This window comes from Pseudomyrmex gracilis, unplaced genomic scaffold, assembly GCF_002006095.1.
Source record: "Pseudomyrmex gracilis isolate BER0280 unplaced genomic scaffold, ASM200609v1 scaffold_35, whole genome shotgun sequence".
NCBI lineage: Eukaryota > Metazoa > Arthropoda > Insecta > Hymenoptera > Formicidae > Pseudomyrmex > Pseudomyrmex gracilis.
Window position 1 is genome coordinate 317,426 of NW_018020619.1, and position 23,406 is coordinate 340,831.

The window sequence follows — 23,406 nt, forward strand, 5'->3', positions numbered from 1 at the left end:
CTTTCTTTTGAGCGAGTTTTAGCTCTAAACTGATTAAATATATCAAATGTATTCTTTTGCACGTTTTGTTGTTTAACAGGTTGAATGTATTTTATTTTTCAAGCAAATTTTTGCAATTAAAAAAACTGCAACCGAGCACGTACTTACGTTTTGGAGTCACGGAGATATATATATATTTTTTTTTTCGCGACAAGTGGCGCGACGATCGGCGCGCATCCATCATGGCCACCAGTGGCGCACGGAATTCGCGCGCCGTTGCGCACTCTGTAAACTCAGTGTATCTCCGCGCTTCGGTCGGATAGGTTCTATTTTGTGCGAGTCGGTGCTTCATTTCTCTCTGCGCAAAGCCATAAGCCGTTCGCCGTCAAATTAAGAGAGTTTAAAGTGCTTCGCTTTTTTTCCTCAGGACTGGCACTTCGCAACCGACGCTCCGTTTTCATCATGGCAGAGAGCAAAGGCGCGTTAATCGCGAAAACAGTACAAAAACATGCTGGAAGGGCGAAAGAGAAGGTACTCGCTATATTCCTCTCTCTCTCTTTCTCTCTGTTTCTCTCTCTCTTTCTCTTCTAACAGGTCGTCTCTCTCGTTCGTCGCGTTCTCGACTGTTCATAAAAATCTCTCAAAACCCCCGTTTTGGAAATGATTCCGTTCAAAATTGTTGTCACGAGATGGAAATTGACATGAGAGAAGACTGATAAGACGCGCGTGCGGAACGCGAGAGATGACCATAACCTCTGACGCCGTGTCGACGAGACGTCGCGCGATACTCGCCAACGTCAAAGTTGACGTTTCGCGTCATTGGAGCGCGGCAATTACATCGCGCCTCGGCAATCTAATTCCGTGTCGCTTGTCTTTAAGTTGAATTACTCGTGTTACACATCTCTGAGCGGAGAGAAAAAATCTAAGTAGTTATGATTTTTACACCAATGTGTGTGCAAGATACTAGAAAAAAAGACGGAAAAGAGCAAACGTCAGTTACTTTAAAAGTCAGATCGTTTGACGCAAACGTGAAAATACGAGATTTGCGAGATTTTTTAATTTCACACATGTGTTTGCTTTTACATATTTTACATAAGCGTTTTTATTTGCATGTAACATTGCAAAAGTATTGATACAAAACGTTTGAAAAACTGAAGTGAATGAACGGGAGTTGTGATCGACGAGATTGACGTGTATTGTGACAACTTATCGGACAAAATGGCTAGTGAAAAACAATACCTCAAATAATGTATTCATTCCCTCTGCATTTCTGTCCCCCCCCCCCCCCCCATACCAATTGATATATCGGCGGAATTGTAGAAAATTTTCAGTTTTCCAATATACGCGAAGGTCACGTTTTGCGCCGCCGATGGCGCTTCGCCGCGATTTTACGTAATCGGTAAACACGTTCGCGGTATTCGTACAAAATGACAATTATGCAACTCCCACGAGTTCGCTCGAATATAGAAAAAACTGCATCGCGCGTGAACCCAACTGCGTGTCGTTACCTACTTTGTTTATCGACAACAATCGCTCGTGACGTCTCTCGTTGTAGAGATACATATAATGTACACACATGATACACACGTCGCGCACACACTTTACCCACGAGATTGTTTTTTCAAGATTAACTCTTGTAGACTTATAAAAAACATATAAAAACTGTAGACTGGGTCTGTGAGACTTAAGGTCACTTTAAGATCGAAGAATATCTTCATGAAAAATCAATATTTGTTTAATTTATTTTTTCCGAATCGAAAGTTTGAACGATTCTGCGTCGATAAAAAAAAAACAGATTGAAAAAATCTCCGGTAGTTTCGACGATATAAGCGTTTAAAAAAACTTATTTTTTCTAGAAACGTCGATGCGCAAGTTTTGAGTGAGTCTGAAAGACTCGGTCCACGGACGAAGGGTTAACTTGTACAAAATTATATCATCGCGGTAAAACTTCTCGTTGGTAGAAATTAGACTTTAAATATGGCAGAGAGTTTTGTTTATCCTCAATGTGTGTTCAAAAAGTGTGCGGTAACAAAAATATTCCGTCAGTGAAAACAACTGATAGAAAAAGTAAACTAAAAACTCAAATGAGATAAAATGTAAATTACAATATTAAACGGAAAATAATACATTTTTTGTCATTTACTTAGGTTATTCACTTAGGTTTATGGGTTTCTAATCTTCAACATATCTATCGAGACCTCACATTCGTAAAGCAATCGTCAGTTTTCTTGACTCGTATCCTCTCGTGACCGACACAAAATTTTGTTTGTTGACAATCTTTGAATCTGAAACGCAACAACAATCTTTTATTTAGAAAAGCGATGTATCTCGTGAATGGATCGGTTAGATGTTATTTTATGAAAATGACCAACACTTTTTTCTCACGCAGAGAATGACATCGGTTGTTCTCGATTTGAAGCGGAACTGATATATAACAGCAATTAAACGAACAGAATGTTACATTAGACCGATTGACGAGCGATTACGCGGCAGTGATTAAATTTAAATGCGCGCATATTTGCGGAACGCGTTCTCCACAAGTCACTCGACAAAGAATATTGTTTGTATTTCACTTCTGATTTTAGCAGCTTCTCTATTTTTTTCTGATACAAACATTTAATTTCGCGGAGTTTTCCGTGAATTCCGCTAGATCCTGGGAACCCGGGCTCTGACGCAAATTTGCTTACGAGAAGGGAAAAGGCTTCTCGAGGTGTGCGTTATATAGATTGCACTTCGCGATGGCGCACGTCGACGTATCGCGCGCATCACTTCCGCGCGCTTTACCGGCATCCAGCGAACGTATATTTGCGCGAGGATCCCTCGGCTCGTTGATGCATCGCATAAGCATTGCATAAGCGATCGGTCGTGTCACGCAATTCACGTGCGCATACTCCATCGCATCTCGGCGGAGTTCTCGGTATGTGTATAATAATTGCGTTATAGGCGACTTTTGTCTCATGTCTTAACAAAAAACAATGCAAACTCTCGATGGATAAAAGCGTATATTAAAATCGCTGATAAAAACGTGTTCTCGAGATTGTTTAAACGAAGAAGGACGCTTGCGTTGTAACTGCAGAAGCAATATTATATATATATATATAAATATATATTATTGATTGTTGCGAAAAATTGTAATTTTTTTTTTTTATGTTACTATGCCGTTGACTGCATTTGATTAATTGCATTCTATCGGCGTAACTTTCTCACGGAAACGCACGTAAACAGCGGAGTTGGAAACACTCGTATAGGAATTACGTCGCACCGCCAGAAGGGGCGAAAGGATTAAGCCGAGTGGAATTTTTACGCAGAATCATTACTCGCATATACATACATATCGCGAAGTAGGAAGAGGTAACATTATAGATCGGATCGCCTTTTTTTGCCGACTTACACTTGCGTTGAAAAGGTTCAGCCGGTACTCGAGGCGAAGAAAGTTGGTGCATGGGCCGGCGGTGCGGACCATTAAGCAGTCTTTGATCGGTGACTACTGTCAGCAACTTGTCGACCAATGTACTTGCTCGTATTTAAAACTTAAAACCAGCTGTCTCATTCAGTATTTCTATTGTCGCGTGGAAATAGTTTTGACACGAGTCGAGATCCGAAACCGCATTCGAGCCCTGAAACGCCCGGCGAGAATTAGAGACCTGTCTCTTACCGCAGAAGTGCGAATTGCGAATTGCGGTCTCGCGGATCTCGTATTAAGACTTACATTCGCGTAAAACCGCAACGACGCCGAGAGAGAAAATTCGTTCCGCTCCGGAAATGTCTTTGAGTTTTGTTCAAAGCGCCAGAACGACGCTTCAATTATAATCTAAACGAGAAATAAACAGACAAACGGTCTTGTCAGAAAATCCCCCGATTGTTTTCCTTTACCGATTGGCTTCCACTTGCGTGCGTTCTAACGCAGAGAGTGCTGCTCTTATAAGGCCAGTAATATTTGTTCGCCGCGGAAGTTTCCTCCTAAGTTCGCTCGTCATACTCCGTCGTCGTTCTCTCTCCTAGATGCTAGATTTCTAAGTGTGTCCCACCTAAGCGCGACCGGTTACTATTCTCGTCTCCGGAGACACACGTTCCCGGACACACCGCGACCGCACGGCAAATATATCTGCGAGCTCGCGGCTTTTCGGAGAGACACCGTCGTTTTTGAATTTCCGCGCAGGAGGTTTTCGTCGCAGCGATTCTCAAACCCGTGAGCGATTTTTCGCCCCGACGAACGCATGTCTGTTTGTTTTCGAGTAATCGCAACTCCTCCTCCCGCGTGCGTGGTATAATAAATTATTTTATCTGGCGCCGATGCGCTCTTATCGTATGGGTATCAGAATGCAACCTGCGCTTACAATTAGATTAAGAGCCGGTCACGCGAACGCGCGGTTGCATTTTGCTGCGCCAGACTGATTAATGATATGCACACCGAGAAAAATAGTCTGCGTTATTTGAGAAGTAATTGCAATGAAATATATTCCCGGCGTTTTCTTCGTATAACAACATTTTACTTTTTCGCTTTAGTCTTTAAAATAAATAAATAACAGTAAACACCAGTATCTCGAGATGTGTTATTTAAAGGAGACTTTGTACTCTTCTAATTGAAAGCAATGTTAAATTCAAGAGAGGTTCTCGACCTTGCGAACCGTAGAGTTTTCGTCTCCGGAATAACACACTCACAACTTTTCTAACTTTATATTATCGAACGCACGATCAGCAACTTAAAGATTACGTCCACATATACAAATTGCTACTTGAAATTCGTATAAAACTTGAATAGTTCATACAAAAAAAATATTTTTATTACCAAGAAAAATAATTACTTGTTGTTAGGTTTTTCTTTCTTTTAAATAAAGTTAACTTTTTTTTCAAAAAATATTTTCTTGATAATATAATTCAGTATAATTTTTTTTCAATCACGCGATCTCGGGAGAAGCAAAATATAATTTTAAAGCAAGAACTTTTTTTTATTTTAAGTAAATCCACTTGTCTGTTCGCAACATTGCTATCTCGAAACAAATAATGTTAGGTAGGTGTCAAAAGAAAAGATTTTTTTTTTTTAATGAGATCTTTGTTACAATGTAGAGTTTTTTTCCATCAACTCTATATAATAAGAAACCAAATTTTTCTTCTAAGTTAATATACGTGAAGTTTATTATTAGGATTTAGAATATATTTTGTTTAACAAACACCTCTTGTAATCTCATTCACGGATGTGCAAACTTCTTATATACATGATACAAGTGATATTTACTTAAACGTGGTATACATTTTTCCAGAAGAAAAAATTCGTCGATTTTTTATGCGCGAATTTTTCCCTCCACGCTAATTTATACGCGCATAATCCGACGCTAGTTTTTTCCTTGCGTTACGCAAGTTGTGCTCGAATGTAAGCGCGCTCTTGTATCGGAACAACGTTTCGTGCAACAACTCGTGCTATCTCGCAGCTCGAAAAACGCGCGAGGTCGAGTTCGTATCTTTTAATTGCTCTGACGTTAATTACCGACGTCTCCGTTATTTTCTCTTTGGAGAACACTTTGGAGATAGTCCAAGCGCGGAGTCTCCGTCGTGTGCGAGGCGCGTCGAAAGAAAGGCTCGGACGGAGCATCCAAATGACCTTTCTTCTCAAATAGAAAGGCGTCCCGCGGTGTGTGCCACACATTGCCGCGAATAACAACATGATGTTTCTCCTTCGCGAGAGACGGCAATCGACTCGAGCCTCATCCTCGCATTCAGCTACGCGTTTACTCTTCTCGCAAGTGGAATGTCTTTTCATCTCGGCGAGCTCTGCGATTCTTCTCTTTTAAACTGTGAAATAATAACCTGACTGAATTATTATTCGCTCTTCAGTTTTAGCGTGAAAATATTTATCGGGAACGTATCGCGAGGGTCTGCGAAAACACCACGTCGAACCAGACGCAAAGATATCGATGCTGCTAATCCGCGCGGCAGCTCATAGACGTTCCGGTTTTCTACTAAAATTAGCGGCACTCACTCTGCGCCAAACATTCCTTTCATCTATCGTTCGTGGCCTCACCTATGTCTTATTGTAGACTGGAGATAAAGAGCTCGATCTGTTATTAGCCAAAACACACAAAGAGATTCTTTGATCAAACCTTTTGGTTCTTTATCAAAAACAATTAATGCGAAATCTCGACATTTTACTACAAGACATAACATCTTAACTTTTTAAAAATAAAAGCTGCAATTTGTCAAATTGCAAGTAGGATATCTCGTTAAAAGTTTTAAATCTTAGAGAAATGAGCGTATTTTGAGTCTGCGCATAAATTCATTCACTTCGTCTACGTGTATATTCATTGCGGGGACATCTCCGGCGAAGTTTCGCACAATCGTCAAGAGTCGATAAACGTCTCTTGGCCTTAGTCCAGTAAACTCGTTATAAATACGGTTCACGACGAACGCAGAAAGAGACGAAGACGATGGTTCTTCTAGTCTCGTCACCTTTCCTATCATATTTTTTGTTACTTTCTCTCTCTCTCTCTCTCTGGAACAACAACGATCCTACATCGCGGTCATTCTTTTATGTCTTTTCTAATGACGCGTTTTTATTTACCTTTCTTGTGTAAATTCTTTTTTTGTTTTTTTTGTTTTATCAAGGTACGTAAGCATACGAGCTATGTGTGTGAAAACTCTAGCATTACGATATCAAATAAAATCTGTGTCAACAAAGTTGTAAGGAGAGAAACAAATAAATAAAGTACGACGCAAAATTTTTGCATGTTGCAATGAGACGGAAATGTCAAATCAAATCGCTCTCCTCGTACATACATCTCATTGCGGAACAACCTCTGCGTCCAATGACAACGTTTTCTTCTTACATCATCTTCCGGACGGTTACGGAAATATCGCGCGGGCGTATCGCGACGTTTCAAATGACGTTGTGTGTGACTTAAAGGTATTAATAACTGCAGAGAGAAAAAGAGAGATATTCCTACTTGTCCCGCGTGAATCGCGTCAATCTCTCTTTCTTAGTCTCCAGAATTTGCCAACGAGCGAAGGTTATTGCAAACTAAAAGAAAATAGAGATTATATCGAATTTTTCCGCGTTATAAACGTATTTCTCTTATCTGTGAAACAAGTGACCCAAAATGATTTGTAAATAAACGCGACTTTTGTTCGCATCTCTTTTCGTGTTGAAAAACTTGTAACGCAACCTTGATGCGTCGATGTCGAGCGCAAAGATCTGTTACAGCCACCTGTGGAACAGGATTCTCCAGTACCGGTTCAATATTCCGGTATCCAAATCTTTCCTCGCGGCTTTACGTGGCGGTCCATTTGTATTAAAGATCGAGCTGAGACGCTCGTCCCTTTTTTTTTAAAAAAAAACGAGATTTGTTTTATTAAGAAATTTTTGTGCGTTAAAGTTAAGACCGTTAACTGGAATCGCCACTCGTTAGTTAGCGTGAAACTTTATGATAAGTACGCGATTTACACCGCGAGGTGGATCGGATAAGCTCAAACTATGCTGATGATGCAAATTAAACAGTTTTACTTTTAAACTGCACGAAAATAATGTTACAAATTTGAACAAACCAGCATACAAGATGTTTCATTTTAACTTGAACGTAAAAATATCTCGAAACAATTCATTTTTGAAAAGAAATGTTTTAAATAAAAATTGTAAAGTTTGAAGAGGTCCATCAGATAGACTATTTTGGATCTAGGACCTACTTTGGGGCCCAATAAAGCCCAGATTGATTTTTTTTTTTTTTTTTTAATAGAAATGCGTAGATTTGCCTTTTCTTGTAGATTCGAATTTTAATAAAAAAAAATAAAGAAATTTTGTTCCTGGTAATTTTCAGTTAAATTTCTTCCAACAGGCGCAAAATACTGTTCAAAGTTCTTATTGGCCGGATCGTACGTTGATTTTGCGTTTATTGGCCGAAATGTGTTTCAAAATAAAAACTTTGAGCGCATTGTGCGTCTGTTGGAGGAAATTTAGCAAAACATTACCGGGAACAACATTTCCTTATTGTTCCAATAGAATACGAATCTACAATGAAACAGGCGTTTCCACAAAAAAATCGGTCTGGACCTTATTGAAGTTAGCTTGAACTCAAAATCTAAGCACCTCATCTGATGACCCTCTTCAAACTCTACAACTTTTATTCGAAACATTTGTTCAAAAATGCATTCTCGATTATTTGATGTCTAAGTTACAATGGGACATCTCTATATATGCGTTTACATACAAGGGTACGATAAATATTGTATCGGTTTACAATTTCTTACACAACGCTTTGTATCAGTAATGCGCGATAAGGTTGTTGCGGTATCCCGGTAACACGAAAACTCTAACACGCAGACTGCAACTTCGCCGAGTAATTTTGTTCCGCGTATACGAAAAGGAAACGGATTTTGATTAGCGGGCTAACCAGAAGAAGAAAACAGGATTCGATCTCCGGTACACGCACCGGTCCTGGTATCTCGTCGTGATAACGGGAGCTCTCCCGGGAGTCACAGAGTATTCTCGGTTGTGACCATCGTCGGCGACCGGTGCATACGTGCTCGCTTGCATACGGAATATACCGCACGGACAGGAAGTGACGAAGACGCGAGATCGTGGACGACGAGAAGAGGGGGGAAGGGGGAGGGGGAGGAGGAGAGAAACATCGCGACCCGTTTCATTCGTTCATTTGAAGCGGAAATGGAACGGAATCGCCGGTTGCTCGCACTCGGACCAATTGGGAATTCAGGTCGAGATCACCTGCTCGGCGGATTTAGATCCGCGTATTTAGATTTATAACGCGACCCAGTAACGCGGGTTTGACTTCGTCAAACAAACGAAAATAGACCGCGCAATTTTGTCGAACTCTTTTCGACCGCGTGTAAAATGTACACCGAGTCATCTCAAAAATGAATTCGCTTTGACTGCTCGGTTTTGTTTTTGTTTGTGTTTTCTCATTAATTGCACTCGATTTCAGAAAGCAATAATATCAGCTGCGAGAGAAATCGAGTTAAAAAAAACCGAGAGAACCTTGGTGCGAGGAAGCTCGACATCTCTTTCGTATGCGTCGCGCGTGTGAGTTTTCTCGCATCGATTTGCATACTTGATTCGCACTTGAATTATCACGACCGAGTGATCCAGCAGCGGTCGTCGCGTCGGTGCGCGCGAGAAGTTGATCTCGCTGCGACTGGCGCGCACACGACCGACTGGTCGCAAAACAAACTTTTCTTCTGCACATGGTTTATCGTGGAAAAATATATTTTACGGTTGCATATGCACGAGCGAGAGTTTCATGACTATTTTGACGTAATGCGATCGCAGCTGGTTAATTAGCATCGGGCGAATGAAACGCATCTAGTGTATTGGTCTTCCACATTTGTCGATTACGTTATAACACGCGTGATCTCTCGCGAGTGAACGTCTACTTGACGTAAAATAATCGATAAACAAAAGTACTCGCTTTGAGTGACACATGTTTGTTTTTTTACATGTACATCTACACCTTTCGATGAGTATAAACCTGCGAATAGCTTTTTCCACTTCTTGTCAGAAATATTTTTCTTATCGCTAAGTTTTCATTTGTTTCGTAGCTGTACAAATACGTTACATAATTTCGTGAAATTTTCAACGGGACATTCTTGCTGAAAAACGCAAAATTGTCTGCACCGGCACGCCTTGTGCGTTACGCCCATTTACATTGTAAGTGGATACATTACCAAAGACAAATAAATTGTTAACGGTGACTGCTCCCCGGGAAAAGCAAACGGAATTACGAGGAAAGAAAGTTAATGGCCGAGCACGAGACAAATGACAGGCATTCGCTACGTAATGGTGGTTTTTAGCGATACATAAACTTTGATTCCGTTCTTCATCCCGCATTTATATAGCGTTGGAGCCGATCGTCTATTTAATTAAAACTTCAAGCTCGATAAATTCGATCTAACGCGGCAATTATATTTTAGCCTGATTTTATCTGATCATTGATATAAATTCAATATCCTTAAGAAGAACGAGAGCGAGAGAGCAAACCCGAGGATCGTTGAGATAAATTTGTTAGTTTATATACGAGTCTACGTACTCGTGCTCGTACGATAGTAGTGGGTTGCGGCCCAGTTCTAATATTAGCGAATACACCCAGACGCATTGTAAGTCGCCAAAAAAGTGAACACGACTAGCGAATACCTGAGGATAGTTTCAATAAGAAACGTTTAGTGCGAGTTGTGACTTCGAAGTATCAAATATCAAGTCCTGACGTTTTATATAACGAAATATTGGTTTCTTCGTGTCGAGATCTTATTGAATGATCTTATTGAAATTTGCCACTTTGGTGTGTTGAAGTAAATTCAAATCAAGAAATAGGACTTTGAGAGTTACACGCTAGATATGTGTGCGAAATGTATTTTTAACGTGTGAATTAATACACGTAGGAAAATGGATAATTCATGTGTGATGTGCAAAGTAGCATTTTATAAATTTTAGAATTGTTTAATTTGAATTTTTTATGTGTATTAATTTACGTTAAAAATATATTTTGCGTTAAAAATATATTTTGCACGTATATCCAGCGCGTAGCTTTTAAAATTTCTTGATTTATACTTCATATTTATTATAGTTTATATTTATTGGAATTGTTGTAAATTCAAATTATTCGACGAACTCAAATTTCGAGAAAAAACCTCAAAGAAATATTTATTAGTGAAATATTCATTAGTAAGAAATTATTACTTAACGAAAAATTTACATTTCGCTAAACTTTATCCTTTCCGAAATATTATCTGATTTTGCTTTTTATCTCGAGATGGAACAATAGATAGGTAAATATTTAGATACTTCTATCGAGTTCTTTGAGAGGTGAGAATAATTCACTTTGTGACCTTCGTCGCGGTTAATACTCGATTACACGTCGTGCCGCCGTCATCAAAGTAATTCAGTTTGATCAGCGTGCACTCTCGACAATGGGGTTTGACGTGCTTTAACCCCTTCATATGCACCCAGCACGCAGCACGAGCTATCAAGGCCACTTTTTATCACGGTTAAGCTACGTTAAGCGGATCAGACGAGTCCGCACGCAGCGCGATTCAAAGTGCAAGCCCGTGTCTGATATAAATATGTGGAAAAATTTTGCGCAAAATATTGTTACATTATCGTTCGGAAGAATGAACGTTATTCTAAAACGTTATCGCGAAACTGAACTGTGATTATCGCTCGATAAAATGCAATTTTATTTACGTAAACAAAAGATGCGCTTCCGTTTTTTATGTTGCTTAATATATAGATCAAATGAATACTTAAATTAGTCATTAGATTATTTATTTACAGTCCTATTTCTTGATGCTTTCGCCGTGTGTTGTATTAGCATTCGAAGATGTTTTTCTATTTGCTCTATTTTTTTATTTGAATTTACTAACTTATTTATTTACATGTCTAATAAAATTAAATTAAATAAAACACACTTATTTATTGTCACGTAGTGTATGTATGTATTTAGTACACACTAGTAGTTTTAAACTACAAGAAAGAAAATTAATTTAATAATTAAACTTATATCACTTTAACGTATAAATTGTTTTGACAATAATTGCTTTAATTATAATCTGTTATAAAGAATAAATAATTCTATAAGAATAAACAATTAATAATTCTTAAATAAATAATTTTTATAAATAGTAGAAATGCGCATTTGAATTCGAACAATCGAGGCTGACCCGTTGGGGTCAAGACCTAATATTCGTTGAATATATTTGTTGCATCTGTATTAATTATGCGTTTAACTCTTTGAACGTAAAAATGGCTCATTGTTCTCTTAATGATTAAAAAAACTGAAATATTTATATTGTTACACTGTTTGAAAAAAATATATAATATTTATTCGCATTAGTAATCTAATCAAATAAAAACAAGTAAACTGTAAAAATAGTTGTATCTATTGTTAATGAAGCACAAAGTGCTTCTACACTTAAGTTGAAAATTATCAATAGTTGTCACGCATACATATGTATGCTCAAGTATGAAGCGTAACGCGAATTGTTAATGAATAATTAAAACCATCGACCTTTGCCGTCGACAATTCCAGAACGAGCAACGCTATAGAATTTCGGATCACGTGATCAGGCAGAATATCCCTACTATATATCTCGCCATTCTATTTATTATTCGCAACAGTATAATCAACGATGTTAATTGAGTTAACCTTGACGCGTTTGCGACATATCTCTCTTGATATTAACACGGTTGTTATCACGATGTTAGTACGTACGAGCTCTCGATTTGAACGTGCAAAAAAAGCTGATCGTCAAAACGCAAAAAGCACATTAAGAACGTTCTCTATATAAAAGCTGTGACGCTAATCCCAAGTTGCTTATGCGATTATCGAAACGTTACATCACACTCGCATATGAAAAAACATTTGCAAATTAAGTTGCAATCGTTTCCTGACAATGAGAGAGTCAACACGGTAAATTAAAAATTAATTAAATCATTAATTATACTTTACTTGTCATGTAAATTATATTTATACATTCCGCGACTTAGTTTTTAGTTTGAACTTTTTGCCACGATAATAATATTCTTCTACATTTTGTTTATTCTTATCAACATTTGTAGCGCTGCTCAAACGAAAGACAGCCCGCAATTGCAAACGCGGCTGTAATTGCATGTTACGTCGGTAATTACACGTTTGCAAGTGTCGTGGTAAGGTTGCTTAGTTAATCGTTAAGGAAAATTGTAACCGGGGCTGTCATAATTCGGAGACCAAATAAGTGACTGAACAACCACATTGCACGCCAAGATTTCGCAAGCATCATCCAACGACTTCATCGTACCGAATATGGCGCTCATCTAATACTTGCCTAATTAGCATACGGTGCGTTGGCGGCATCCTTTATATAAAGTGTGTTGTAAATAATGAAAGAGATCCATAGAGAAAAAAATTACAAAACGAGAGAAAGCAACAAAGAGTTAAAGCATTAAGAGGAAAATCATATAAGCAAAAGTTTTTTGTAACATTAATTTATTTCTGCACAAGAATTTAGTCAAAATTAATTATTTTATTTGTGTAGACAGAAAACAATTTTAAACTTTATTTCTATAAAATGGAAGTAAACAAATTTTGAATTGAAAATTTATTTTTGTACAAGAGTTCATGTCGAAATTAGTTACATTTTATTAAGTAAAAAAATGTTGAAAATTTTGTGCTCAAGAACATTTTGCAATTTATCTTTTGGGAGATATAATGCGCTTGTAGCGTAAGATCAGTAACAAGGCACTTGAAACGTCAATGGAACGTGGATCACCTCGTGTACATATATAAATAATAATCGTAAGGTCGTTTTCTACCTATACCTGGTGTTGCAATTTTTTACTCTACCTCGCAGCAGTCACTGCGTTAATGAGTGCCCACTCATTCTTATTGTCTAGTCTCTAAAGTCACATTCCGTGGAGTCACTTGCTACAACTAGGTGGATATCTGCTCTGTATGTAGGCAACGAACTCTGCAAAGTCTTAAACGGATTAATTCGCGGACGTTATCTTTGTTAATTAACGCGCACCTATCGCGAAAATATTTCGGGAAGATTTGTTACTTCAAATCGTTTCGAAACGCCAAACTTTTCAATCGTATCTGTCGGTTTGATTATCGGATTGACTTCCGGCAAGAGTTTTAATTTTCTTAGGTTTTAATGAATATAACCGACACCTTTTTATTCGAATTTGTCGCGTGACGTCGCGGAAAAATAAAAGTGAAAAAAAAAAAATTTGGAAAATTGATTTAGTCTCGGAGAGATTTGTTTACGGCGCGTAGAGCGGCCTCGTTGTCGAAGTTGACGGCACAGACCTGAATAACAGTACCGACGGAATATTAAATGTAAAAGCCTCTTTAAGAGGTCATGTAATCGATCAGCTGTTTTGGCATTCCTTGTATCTCCCTACTTTCGTCTCGGCCGGTTTCACCAGCCGGGATTGAACGCGCGCGTCCGAATGGTTCCGTTAGTTCGACCAGCCCGCGACCAGTCCGGGATGCCTGGACCAAGTGAGAAAGGTAGGAGAGACTGTGTGTGAATGCGCGCAGCGCTCCTTCGCAAGGACGATAACGACGCGCGAGTACTTCGATTTGTACTTTTACAAATGTCCTTGCGTCAAAAAATAAATCAACCATCCGAGCAGCAACGCTGCTGTACAACAATTTCAACATTTTTGTCTCGTTTCTTAATAAAGAAAGAGAATTTTCATAGATAATGATGCGTTTCATTTTAAAGAGACACATATTAATAATTAATATATTAATTTAGTTATTGATTAATTAATAAGTAGTTACTTTATTATAAATGTAATTGAATATTAGATAATATCAATTTGCGGAGAGCGAAATTCTTCGAAGAGCGTGGGTGTCTTCTCCATTGTAATTTAATTATAATTATCAGCGTTTTCGTTTGTAGAAGGATGCAGTAAATATAGCAAGCTTACAATATTTTTCAGGTAAATCTCCTGGATTATTTTGCGGATTTCGTCAAGCTTCCATGTGCGTGCGCGCGCGCGCGTACCCACATCTGTGCCAACAACGTTGCAGAGTTGCAATCCTCGGTTTCAGCACGCACAACGTGGCTGCTGTGCCATAAATTTAGAGCAGCCGACCTCGCAAAATGTCTCGCCAGAAATCCCGTTATAACAAATTGCAGCAAAAATCCGTTGCTACGTGCATTGACGTTTTGGTTGTTAACGTTCGGTTAACACAGAGAGTCTCAAAAGATTATTGTTTGCACGCTGCAAGCTCTTCGATTGTGTGTGTGTCAAATGTAATTATTACCCCAGGAGATTACTTTTATCATCTAACTAGTTAAGTTTCTCCCAATCCGACTTTTTGATCAGCTCTCGCAAAACGATACTAGAACCGAATTCGTTTACTTCGTATTTTTTTTCATTTTTTTTTTTTTTCTATCTTTTTGTCGATTTCGCAATGGCAAGATTCCGATCAGAGCAAAGAAAAATACAAGGCAAAATTAATTATTACGAGCGAAACACAACACGTTATGACGACTTTCTCGCATTCGTATTATACATAGATAAGTGATACACGCGCATGTTTTTTTTTTTTTTCTAGATCGGAATACGCAAGATACATGACGATGCACACTGACTAGTTGCAACCGGCCACAACTGCCTGGCATAGACGTCATATTTCTCGCACCGTTTCCTTTTTTCTAACGGTGCGCGCACAGAACGCGCGCTCTCGTAAAATTTCCGCCCTGACCTACAATGTCGGGCGTGTGTATCCCCAGCTCGGTTAAACACGATTAGCCGCGAGAAGCGGCGTGTGCAGGGCACACGTTTAAAATGTAGCTTTAATAGCGATTTCACGACGAGGATGAGTGCGTAATCAAATAATTCGATGTAAGTCTAGGAATTAATTAATTACACTGTGTTAAAATTGATCGATCTCGTCTGCGCTAATTTTTCATCCTCGACGGCTATGTCGCAGTGTGCGACAAAAACTGTGTGTGATTTCTTGATATCTCATAATCTCTAAGTAACGCGTGTTTAATCAACAGCCCTTGACCGCGTATTTGCTGATCCGTCACGTCATTGTGCGACATTATTATTTTGCGGCAGCACAAAGGTTTCAGGCGAGTATTTCAGGGACGGAAGCGTGTCGCGAAATCGAAATCACGCGCTTTAACAGCTTGCTTGGATTTTCCAAGTAGAAAAACACGTGAAGACAAACGTGCAGCGAACTCAGCTCGTATATAGATGTGTAATATATATAAGATATCTGAAAAATATTCTGACGCAGCCGAAGTGTGAAGATAGATATTGAGTCAATCTGAACAGAAAGGTCATTTACTATTTTGCAACTTTGCAATATGTATTGATTATTAATTAATAAATATATATTAATTAATAAATATATTAATTAATAAATATATATTAACTAATATTTATTAATTAATAAATGTGAACACGTTAAAATCGATAGTCCGCACTCTGTAGGCGTGTATGAGTTTCAGTTTTAAAGAAAAATAGCTTATCTCATGCAATGAAAAAGTCGTAGCAAACGGAAAACAAAGCAAACAAGCAAGCGGCGTACAGCTTTTTGCGGATCAACTAATTTTCACAAAATGAAAATCATACGCCTACAAAATCCGGACTACACTCTTCACGTGCTTATATGCTCACATTAATGATCTAATAACTCAGTAAATATTGCAAATTTTGCAAAATAACTTTTCTGTTCAGATTAATCCACTTTATCTTCACACCTTGTCTGTGTCCGGATTTTTCAGATACTCTGTATATTATAATATATACAAACTGAGTTCGTGGTATGTTTGTTTTGGCATGTTTTTCTACCTAGAAAATCGAGCGAACTATCAAACGCGCGATTTTGATCTCACGACATGCGCTTTTCTGTTCAGATTGACCTAATCTTGATACTTCGACGTTGTCAACATTTTTCAGACACCCTGTATATCTAGTTAGAGTAGACTAGTAGTTAGACGGTATTCGCTTATTTTATCACTTAGGCAAAACAGATTGGACACATTTGGGTGAATATGTTTATCAAAATATTAAAAATGTAAATTTTGTCGAGAAAAGGTTCGAGTCCCACGGGTCGTGCTCACGCACGCGTATATGTACGGTCGCGAATTACCGTTCGCCGATGGGCGCCGGATTGGCCGCTCGTGGCGAACGGCGGGCCGACTGCCCGAGAGGTTGATGTCCGAACCTCGCGCCAACATTCCGATTCCTCTCTCGTTTCTTCCTGATGATGTCCGCGATTGGTTTCGCGCCCGCCGAGAGAATCTCATTGCCGCGAGAAAAACGCGCGTCTTCTCTCGGTTCGACGCAAAACTTTCGTCACTTTCGTTAACGGTTTGCTGTCACGCCGCGCGATTCATTTATGCGAGACACACACGTTAGATTTTGTGTTACGCGAGACGGGAGCGCCGCGGTCGCCTTACAGAGTTTTTAGAGTATCTCAGACATTTTTAATTTCTGCAAACAATTGTTTTTTAACCTTTTAACAATGTTCGACGAGTCATGTGAAAAAATAAAATACTTTTTGCTGTAAAATTGAAAATTTTGTGAAAAATACATTTCTTTTATTATAGAATAAAAAAATAAAATAACTTCTTGCGTTTTTTAATAGAAATATTGTTATATTCGACGCAAATAAATAAACACTGCGCGAAATTGAAGTCATTTCTCGTGAAAATTGTCGCGTTTTCTCAGTCCGATTATTTTTTCGCTTGTATATGAATCACAAACAACGTGTTCGTTACAGTACAATGCCATTTTGGCGACTAAACTGCAATTTGATCGATACAAAACATAAAATTAACAACATTTGTTATATTAGTGAATTTTTGAACAAGAAAATTATTGGTTTTTTTAAATAATCTAACTCACAGTACTTGCCATTTTGTTATAATTAATTCAAATTTGCAGTAGGTGTATTTACTCGTTCGATTTTAATTACGCAGGCAGATACACACTTTCAAAACACACAATTCCACTATTTTAAACGGTAATCCTACGTAACACGTTACATATATTCTATGTAAGAGTGTTAAGTAGGAGAGAAACGTTTACATTTTCTTAAGAATAGGAGAGTATAATTGCTCTTCCCTTCCTCTCGTATGCCGCTTTGCAATTTTTTTTCTTACGTTATCCGCATTTCGAGAGAGACAATGGGTCTTTACGATCCGGAGCACAATGTGAACGGAGCAAGTGGCAAAACGGGGCCATAGGATGGCACAATAATAGCGATGCAACGGCACATTCGCGCGTCATCTGCTCGGCTATTAATAATGCCGGGAGAGGACCGTCTATTTCGGAAACGACACGTGTCCGGCGTTACAAGCCCGGGTTTTTTCTCAACCGATATTGAAAAATATGTCAGTAAACCGCGTGCGAAGTGCAAAAGACGGACTACACGAGGTGGATTACGTGTCGGGATATGCTGAAATAATGTGATGTTAAATTTATTAGAAGAAAAACCTGTAGACGAGAATAGAGCACGTTCGCGCGGCCGTGCCAGGAGACTAGAATTTGAAGCGAATAATTTTCGCAACGTAAGAGAGCCCGAGCATCACGACGGGCATTCAATCCTCCATATTTCCTCCATAGTCGCCTTATCACGCGCAAGAGAAAGTTTTCCTATTTATACAGAAAACACCGGAAGCAACGAGTAATTGGTTGGCTGTCGAGGGGAATGATTTCGAAAAAAAAAAAAGAGAGTTCCGAGAGTCGTCGTGACGCACTTATTGAATCAACGTTCTGTCAACGCGTTTTCGGTAGGTATTTTTATAAAATGTAGGAAAAAAATGCACAAAATTCACGCGGTGTGAAATTTATGCAAACAATATTATTTATAAACGACAATGATGCTCTCGGGTATTTAATAATTACGTGTTGTATATTACATGTTGTACGTGCGTGCTGTGCAGATTACGTGCAAGTCGGCTACGCGCGCGCGTGTAAATGAGTTCAGTCCTGCTTCGTTCTCACCTGCTTCGAGGTATCGAGTGGAAATTGCACACGTTAACCCGATAACAGTACACGAACACACGAGAGATCGTGACAAAAATTGTGTCTCTCTCTTTGTGTCAAATATGTAAAAACAAAAAAAAAAAAAACACTTCGGCTGAGTCGCGCAGTAGGTCGTGGCGCACGGTCGTGTGTGATGTTTGTCTCGGTGTAATCTGCGAATCAGATCTTTACACAGAGTGTATCTTTTTATGCTAATCTCAGCTTTAATAAATTGCAATAAAGACGTCTAATTTAGTCGTCTTTCTCTTCGTATTAATTCTCATTAGGTTGGATCTAAAACCGATTAACATATATCGATTATATCGGAGGAATGTGTACTTGTACGTTCACGTGTGGTGAATAATAATAAGTGGTTACCGCGCGTTATTTCGCAAAACAAATATTTCGCGACGTAACGGTACGGTCGATATCCCGTATAACTAATTATGTTGATCGTGCATCTGTGTTGCAAATGCAAGTTAAACGCAATCCAAGTTTTCGTCGGCACTTAAGTCGCCGTGACTCACCTAGATAACACTATTCCCGCCGCTCCTCTCACTTGGGGAGGGCTTATCTCGCGATGAGAACACGTTCTGTATTACGGATGATTCACAAAGGATTGTATTAAATATCAAAAACGAAAATCGACGCTCGAGAATACGATAACTTCCTCTTTGTCTGAATATCGTGACATACACCGAGGAAAATCCTTCGTTCATCACGTAACGCAATACTTAGAAGTCTATAAAATATGTAATATAATCATGCACAACTTATTTAATCCTGTGCAAATGACATTTATGTTTGTGACGCGATTTTTTATTGGTTAAAAACTTTATTCAACATTTCAAATTGAGAAAATAATTAGTTTTGATATTGTTTTTATTTTTTTCTTTTCTTTAAAAAATATACCAAAATATTTCATTTTCAAACATCGCTCGGACAATAAGTTTACGGGTTTACAGGGTTGGTGTTAATGATATATAAAAACTATATATCAGTTACGTGAACAATTTTTTTCAGGTTCAATTAACAAAGAATTGACAGTCAGTAGGAACCAATGTGCTGAATGTATGCACAAAATATATCTTTTGAACGTGTAATACACACAGAAATTCGATTTGAATTAGAAAATCACCTAAAATGTTTAATTTGCATCTCATGTATATAAATTATTAATCATCTTATATAAATAAAATACCCATTAATTTTATATATATATATATATATGTGTGTATATATATATGTATATAAGATGCAAATTAAACACCTTAAATGGTTTTTCTGAATTTAATTCATTTCGAATTTCTGTAAAATACTCATTAATGGATATTTGCACCCGTTACTGGATATTTTATATACAGTGCTTCAGAAATAGATGGCCTTTGATATCGTATTCTACTCTCCCTAAGGATTAAAAAACGTCATATAAGCATAAGTTCGAAAATTCTTTTATTTCTCGAGATATAAACTTTTTTTTGTTCCTAGGGAGAGTAGCATGTGACATCAGAGTTTGGCCACTTATTTTTGAAACATCTGTATACGAGATGCAAATTAGATGATCTTCAGCATCTTAGATAATTTTTCGAATTGAATTCAGTTCTGTGTAGTAACTTATAAAAAACATTTTTGTTAATTTACAAACAATATTTGTACTGTGCAAATATTTTTAAAAACTATTTTCATAATACATCCAGCATATTAATTCCTGCTGATCGTTAATTTTCTGCTAGTTGCACGCTACGTGAGCTTGTACAATATTTGTTGCTTTCCGGGTTGTTTACCGTATCTTTTCACATCGATGTCTCTCCGCGATCATTTCGTTTAATAATAGCCAGACATAAATTACATCGTTGCGCGGTTTAACCACCCTTAACGACGTCATAGAAACTACTGAAAGAATTAATCTAAAACGTTTATGCGTGTGATAACACCGGACGCAGTCGACACATGCGTTTTATTAGCCGTTCTCTTCTTCGCTGAATAAACGTAATTAAAGCGGCACCCTATAATTACTGTTGCAGCTGCGACGTCGTCTCTTCGTAATGTTAAACGATTCTCGCATTCATTGACGTATCATAATTATAAACTATATTTGTAGTTTATTATTAACAATAACAATAAGAAAAGTTTAAAGAAACGAAAGTTAGAACTACTTTGGCACTACATTCCGCGTGTTGCCGACGTTACAAAAATCAAGCGTCCGTGTGTGGAATAGATTGCGGGTGTAATTCGCGGAAAACTGGCAAAACGCGGAAATCGGATAATCTGCTCTCTTCGATTTCCCGGGGCGGGAAAACGAGAAGCGAATTGTTGGTTTATTCGCAAGAAGGTCGGCGTACCTCTCGCCTTCGGATCTCCGCGAATAGAATCGGTCGGTGGTTACGCAACCGCCGACTGACTCGCGCGATTTCCATTGCGGACGTTCCAGCCTTTGATTTCTGACCCAACCCAAGGGAGATGTAACCGACATGAGCGCCGCCAGCATTCTCTTTGGCGCACATTCCACTCCTCATTCTTTCGAAATATCAAGAATCTATATCCTTTGTTTTTAGTCTGCCGCTTTAAAGTAAAATTTTCCCAGGCCCTCCCTTTCGTTCCAAAAAAAGTAACAGTCTCACGTGTCAATAAACGTCACATGATAGAGTGTGTTCGCTTTGCCCGCAAAAGAAAGCCAAGGCACGTCCTCGTTGAATTATATTTTTTCGCTCGACGAACGTTTCAGACTTCAATATCACAATGCAGGCAGCGTTTATCGTTTCGTTGGCGTACGAAAACCTCATTTGTGACATTCGTGTGTTCACCTGCATTATCTGAGCGATATGTATCATACTCGATGCTCTATGATAGTAATTACATGAACAAAGAGAGTTTTTTTTATCAAGAGAGAGAGAGAGAGAGAGAGAGCTGAATGACCTTTATAAAACGTGACAACCTTTGTAAAAAAAAATTGATTTAAAATATAAAAGATGGAAAGGATGTTTTCAAAAGTTCTTATCGGAAGTTGAATCTTCCACGCAAAGTCTCAGAAAAGAAAGTTGAACATCTCATTATGGAGATGCTTTACGCCCACGCAGAGCCAGTGTCTGAGAAACAGACCTACGCAAAAATCAGCTAACGCTAGCCCAATCTTGTTTCCATACTCGAAAACTCAATTTCATTTCTTATTAGAAAATCGAAAAGAGTGAGAAAAAATTAAATATAAAAAAATAACTACTGTATTTTTCTTTCTTATTGCAGTTTCTTCAAAATCTTGGCAAGGTCGACCGAACCGCGGATGATATATTCGACGAGCACCTGCAGAACTTCACGAGACAGCAGAACTCCGCCAACAGACTGCAAAAGGAGTTCAACAATTACATCAGGTGTGTTCGAGGTAAGTCGAGTCTCGCCGGAACAAAACTAGATCGCACCGTCTTTCCTTTAAATGGCGGTCGCCGTGTATCTATTAGACGCTTTAATGCTCACCATGTTTTACACACGCCTTTTAAGCACGCGCAAAAACATAAAATTATCGATGAACGTACCTACTTGGACGTCCGAAGTTTTACGCATCGAGCTGAAATTTCTTTTTTTTCGGCGGTACAAGCAAGTATGCAAATCTCCGCGTCTATACGATGTGAGCTGTATATTTATAGAATCGTCGAATTAAAACCCATGCGAAACGCGACTTGCATTAAAAAAAAACAAACTATTCTATCTTGCATCGCCGTGACCTGGTTGCTAAGCTCATACGGACAATACATTACTCTAACTCCGCACTTTGTCTCGCATGCACTTTCTTGCCGATTTTAGAACAAAATAGATGCATCAATCATGCACTTACTTTGCAATTCAGATTCAGTACCTGTTGTAGTTTTGTTTTCTTCTTCTTCTTTTTCTAAGTTAATAAAGAATTTTATAGCAATATTTTACATATAAAGATTAAAAATAGAGATTAAAATAATAGAGTAAAAATTTTCTTGAGTATAAACTAAACAAAAAAATAAGACCTTACACAACCATACGTCGAATGTACGTACAAAATATATATTTTTAACGTGTAAATTACAAAATTCGAATTAAATTCTAAAATTCACATAGGATATTTTGCATCACGCGTATGTATATGAATTGCCCGTTTAATCTCCCAATGAAAAAAAAATCTCAATGCAAAAAAGACCACCTTGACCAGGAATCGAACTCGGATCTCTCGCAATCCTAATTACAGTCATCTTCTCAATTTGGCCACCAAAGTGAATTCTTCGCGATATTAGAATGTGACTTACACACACAATCTAAGCTAAGTAATAACGCAATCTTTATCCTGCGTGAAATACAACAAATAACGTAATAGAATGTAACAGAATGCTAAGTAGCATTGTATATGAATTTTAGAATTGTTATTTAATTCGAATTTTCCATATGTGTATTAATTTACATGATAAAAACACATATAATAAACGTATATATTTATCAATACTAAATATATTATAATAAATATATATTTCGTACACATACGTCCAGCATATGACTGTAAAATTCCATTTCTTGATTTAGTTTAAAAACGTTATGTTGTTAAAGTTTTCCATTACACAATTACATAAATAGACATAATTCGGTTACATAACGAGTTATAATTCTTGTTGAAAACTTTTGTTTTGCTCACGAAATTCACTTATCTTAACTAAATGAGACCTGTCTCATCAAGAAAATTATTTTTCTCGTTTGTCAGACACTCAAGTCCGATTCGCTTCTATCGCATATCATCTTCTGGATGAATGACGGACAGATGAATAACTCGCGAGAGTATTGAATAACGACCGGCAGTTGTGCGCAGACTCACCGGCATCAATTATCGTCGGGCGGAACCGACGTAATATTTAATCGCGTATATATTCGGTAATATTCGCACACCGCAGGTATATACATGTATACATACATATGTACATACGTGTCTCACGTATATCGTATAT

General features: G+C 38.0%; 1 protein-coding gene across 5 annotated transcripts in view; it reads left to right on the forward strand.

Moving 5' to 3' along the window:
• Positions 1-230: 230 nt before the first annotated feature.
• The window catches only part of LOC109852768 (myc box-dependent-interacting protein 1), a 29,149-nt gene continuing 5,973 nt past the window's right edge, over positions 231-23,406 (forward strand). For 2 of the 5 annotated variants that reach the window (XM_020424244.1, XM_020424241.1), the window contains exons 1-2: positions 248-510; positions 21,692-21,827. In XM_020424244.1, the coding sequence (XP_020279833.1) occupies positions 442-510; positions 21,692-21,827 (205 nt within the window). In that variant the 5' untranslated portion in view covers positions 248-441. Of the gene's footprint in view, positions 511-21,691; positions 21,828-23,406 lie in introns of all 5 variants that reach the window. The other 3 variants (XM_020424240.1, XM_020424239.1, XM_020424245.1) reach the window with 3 other exon arrangements.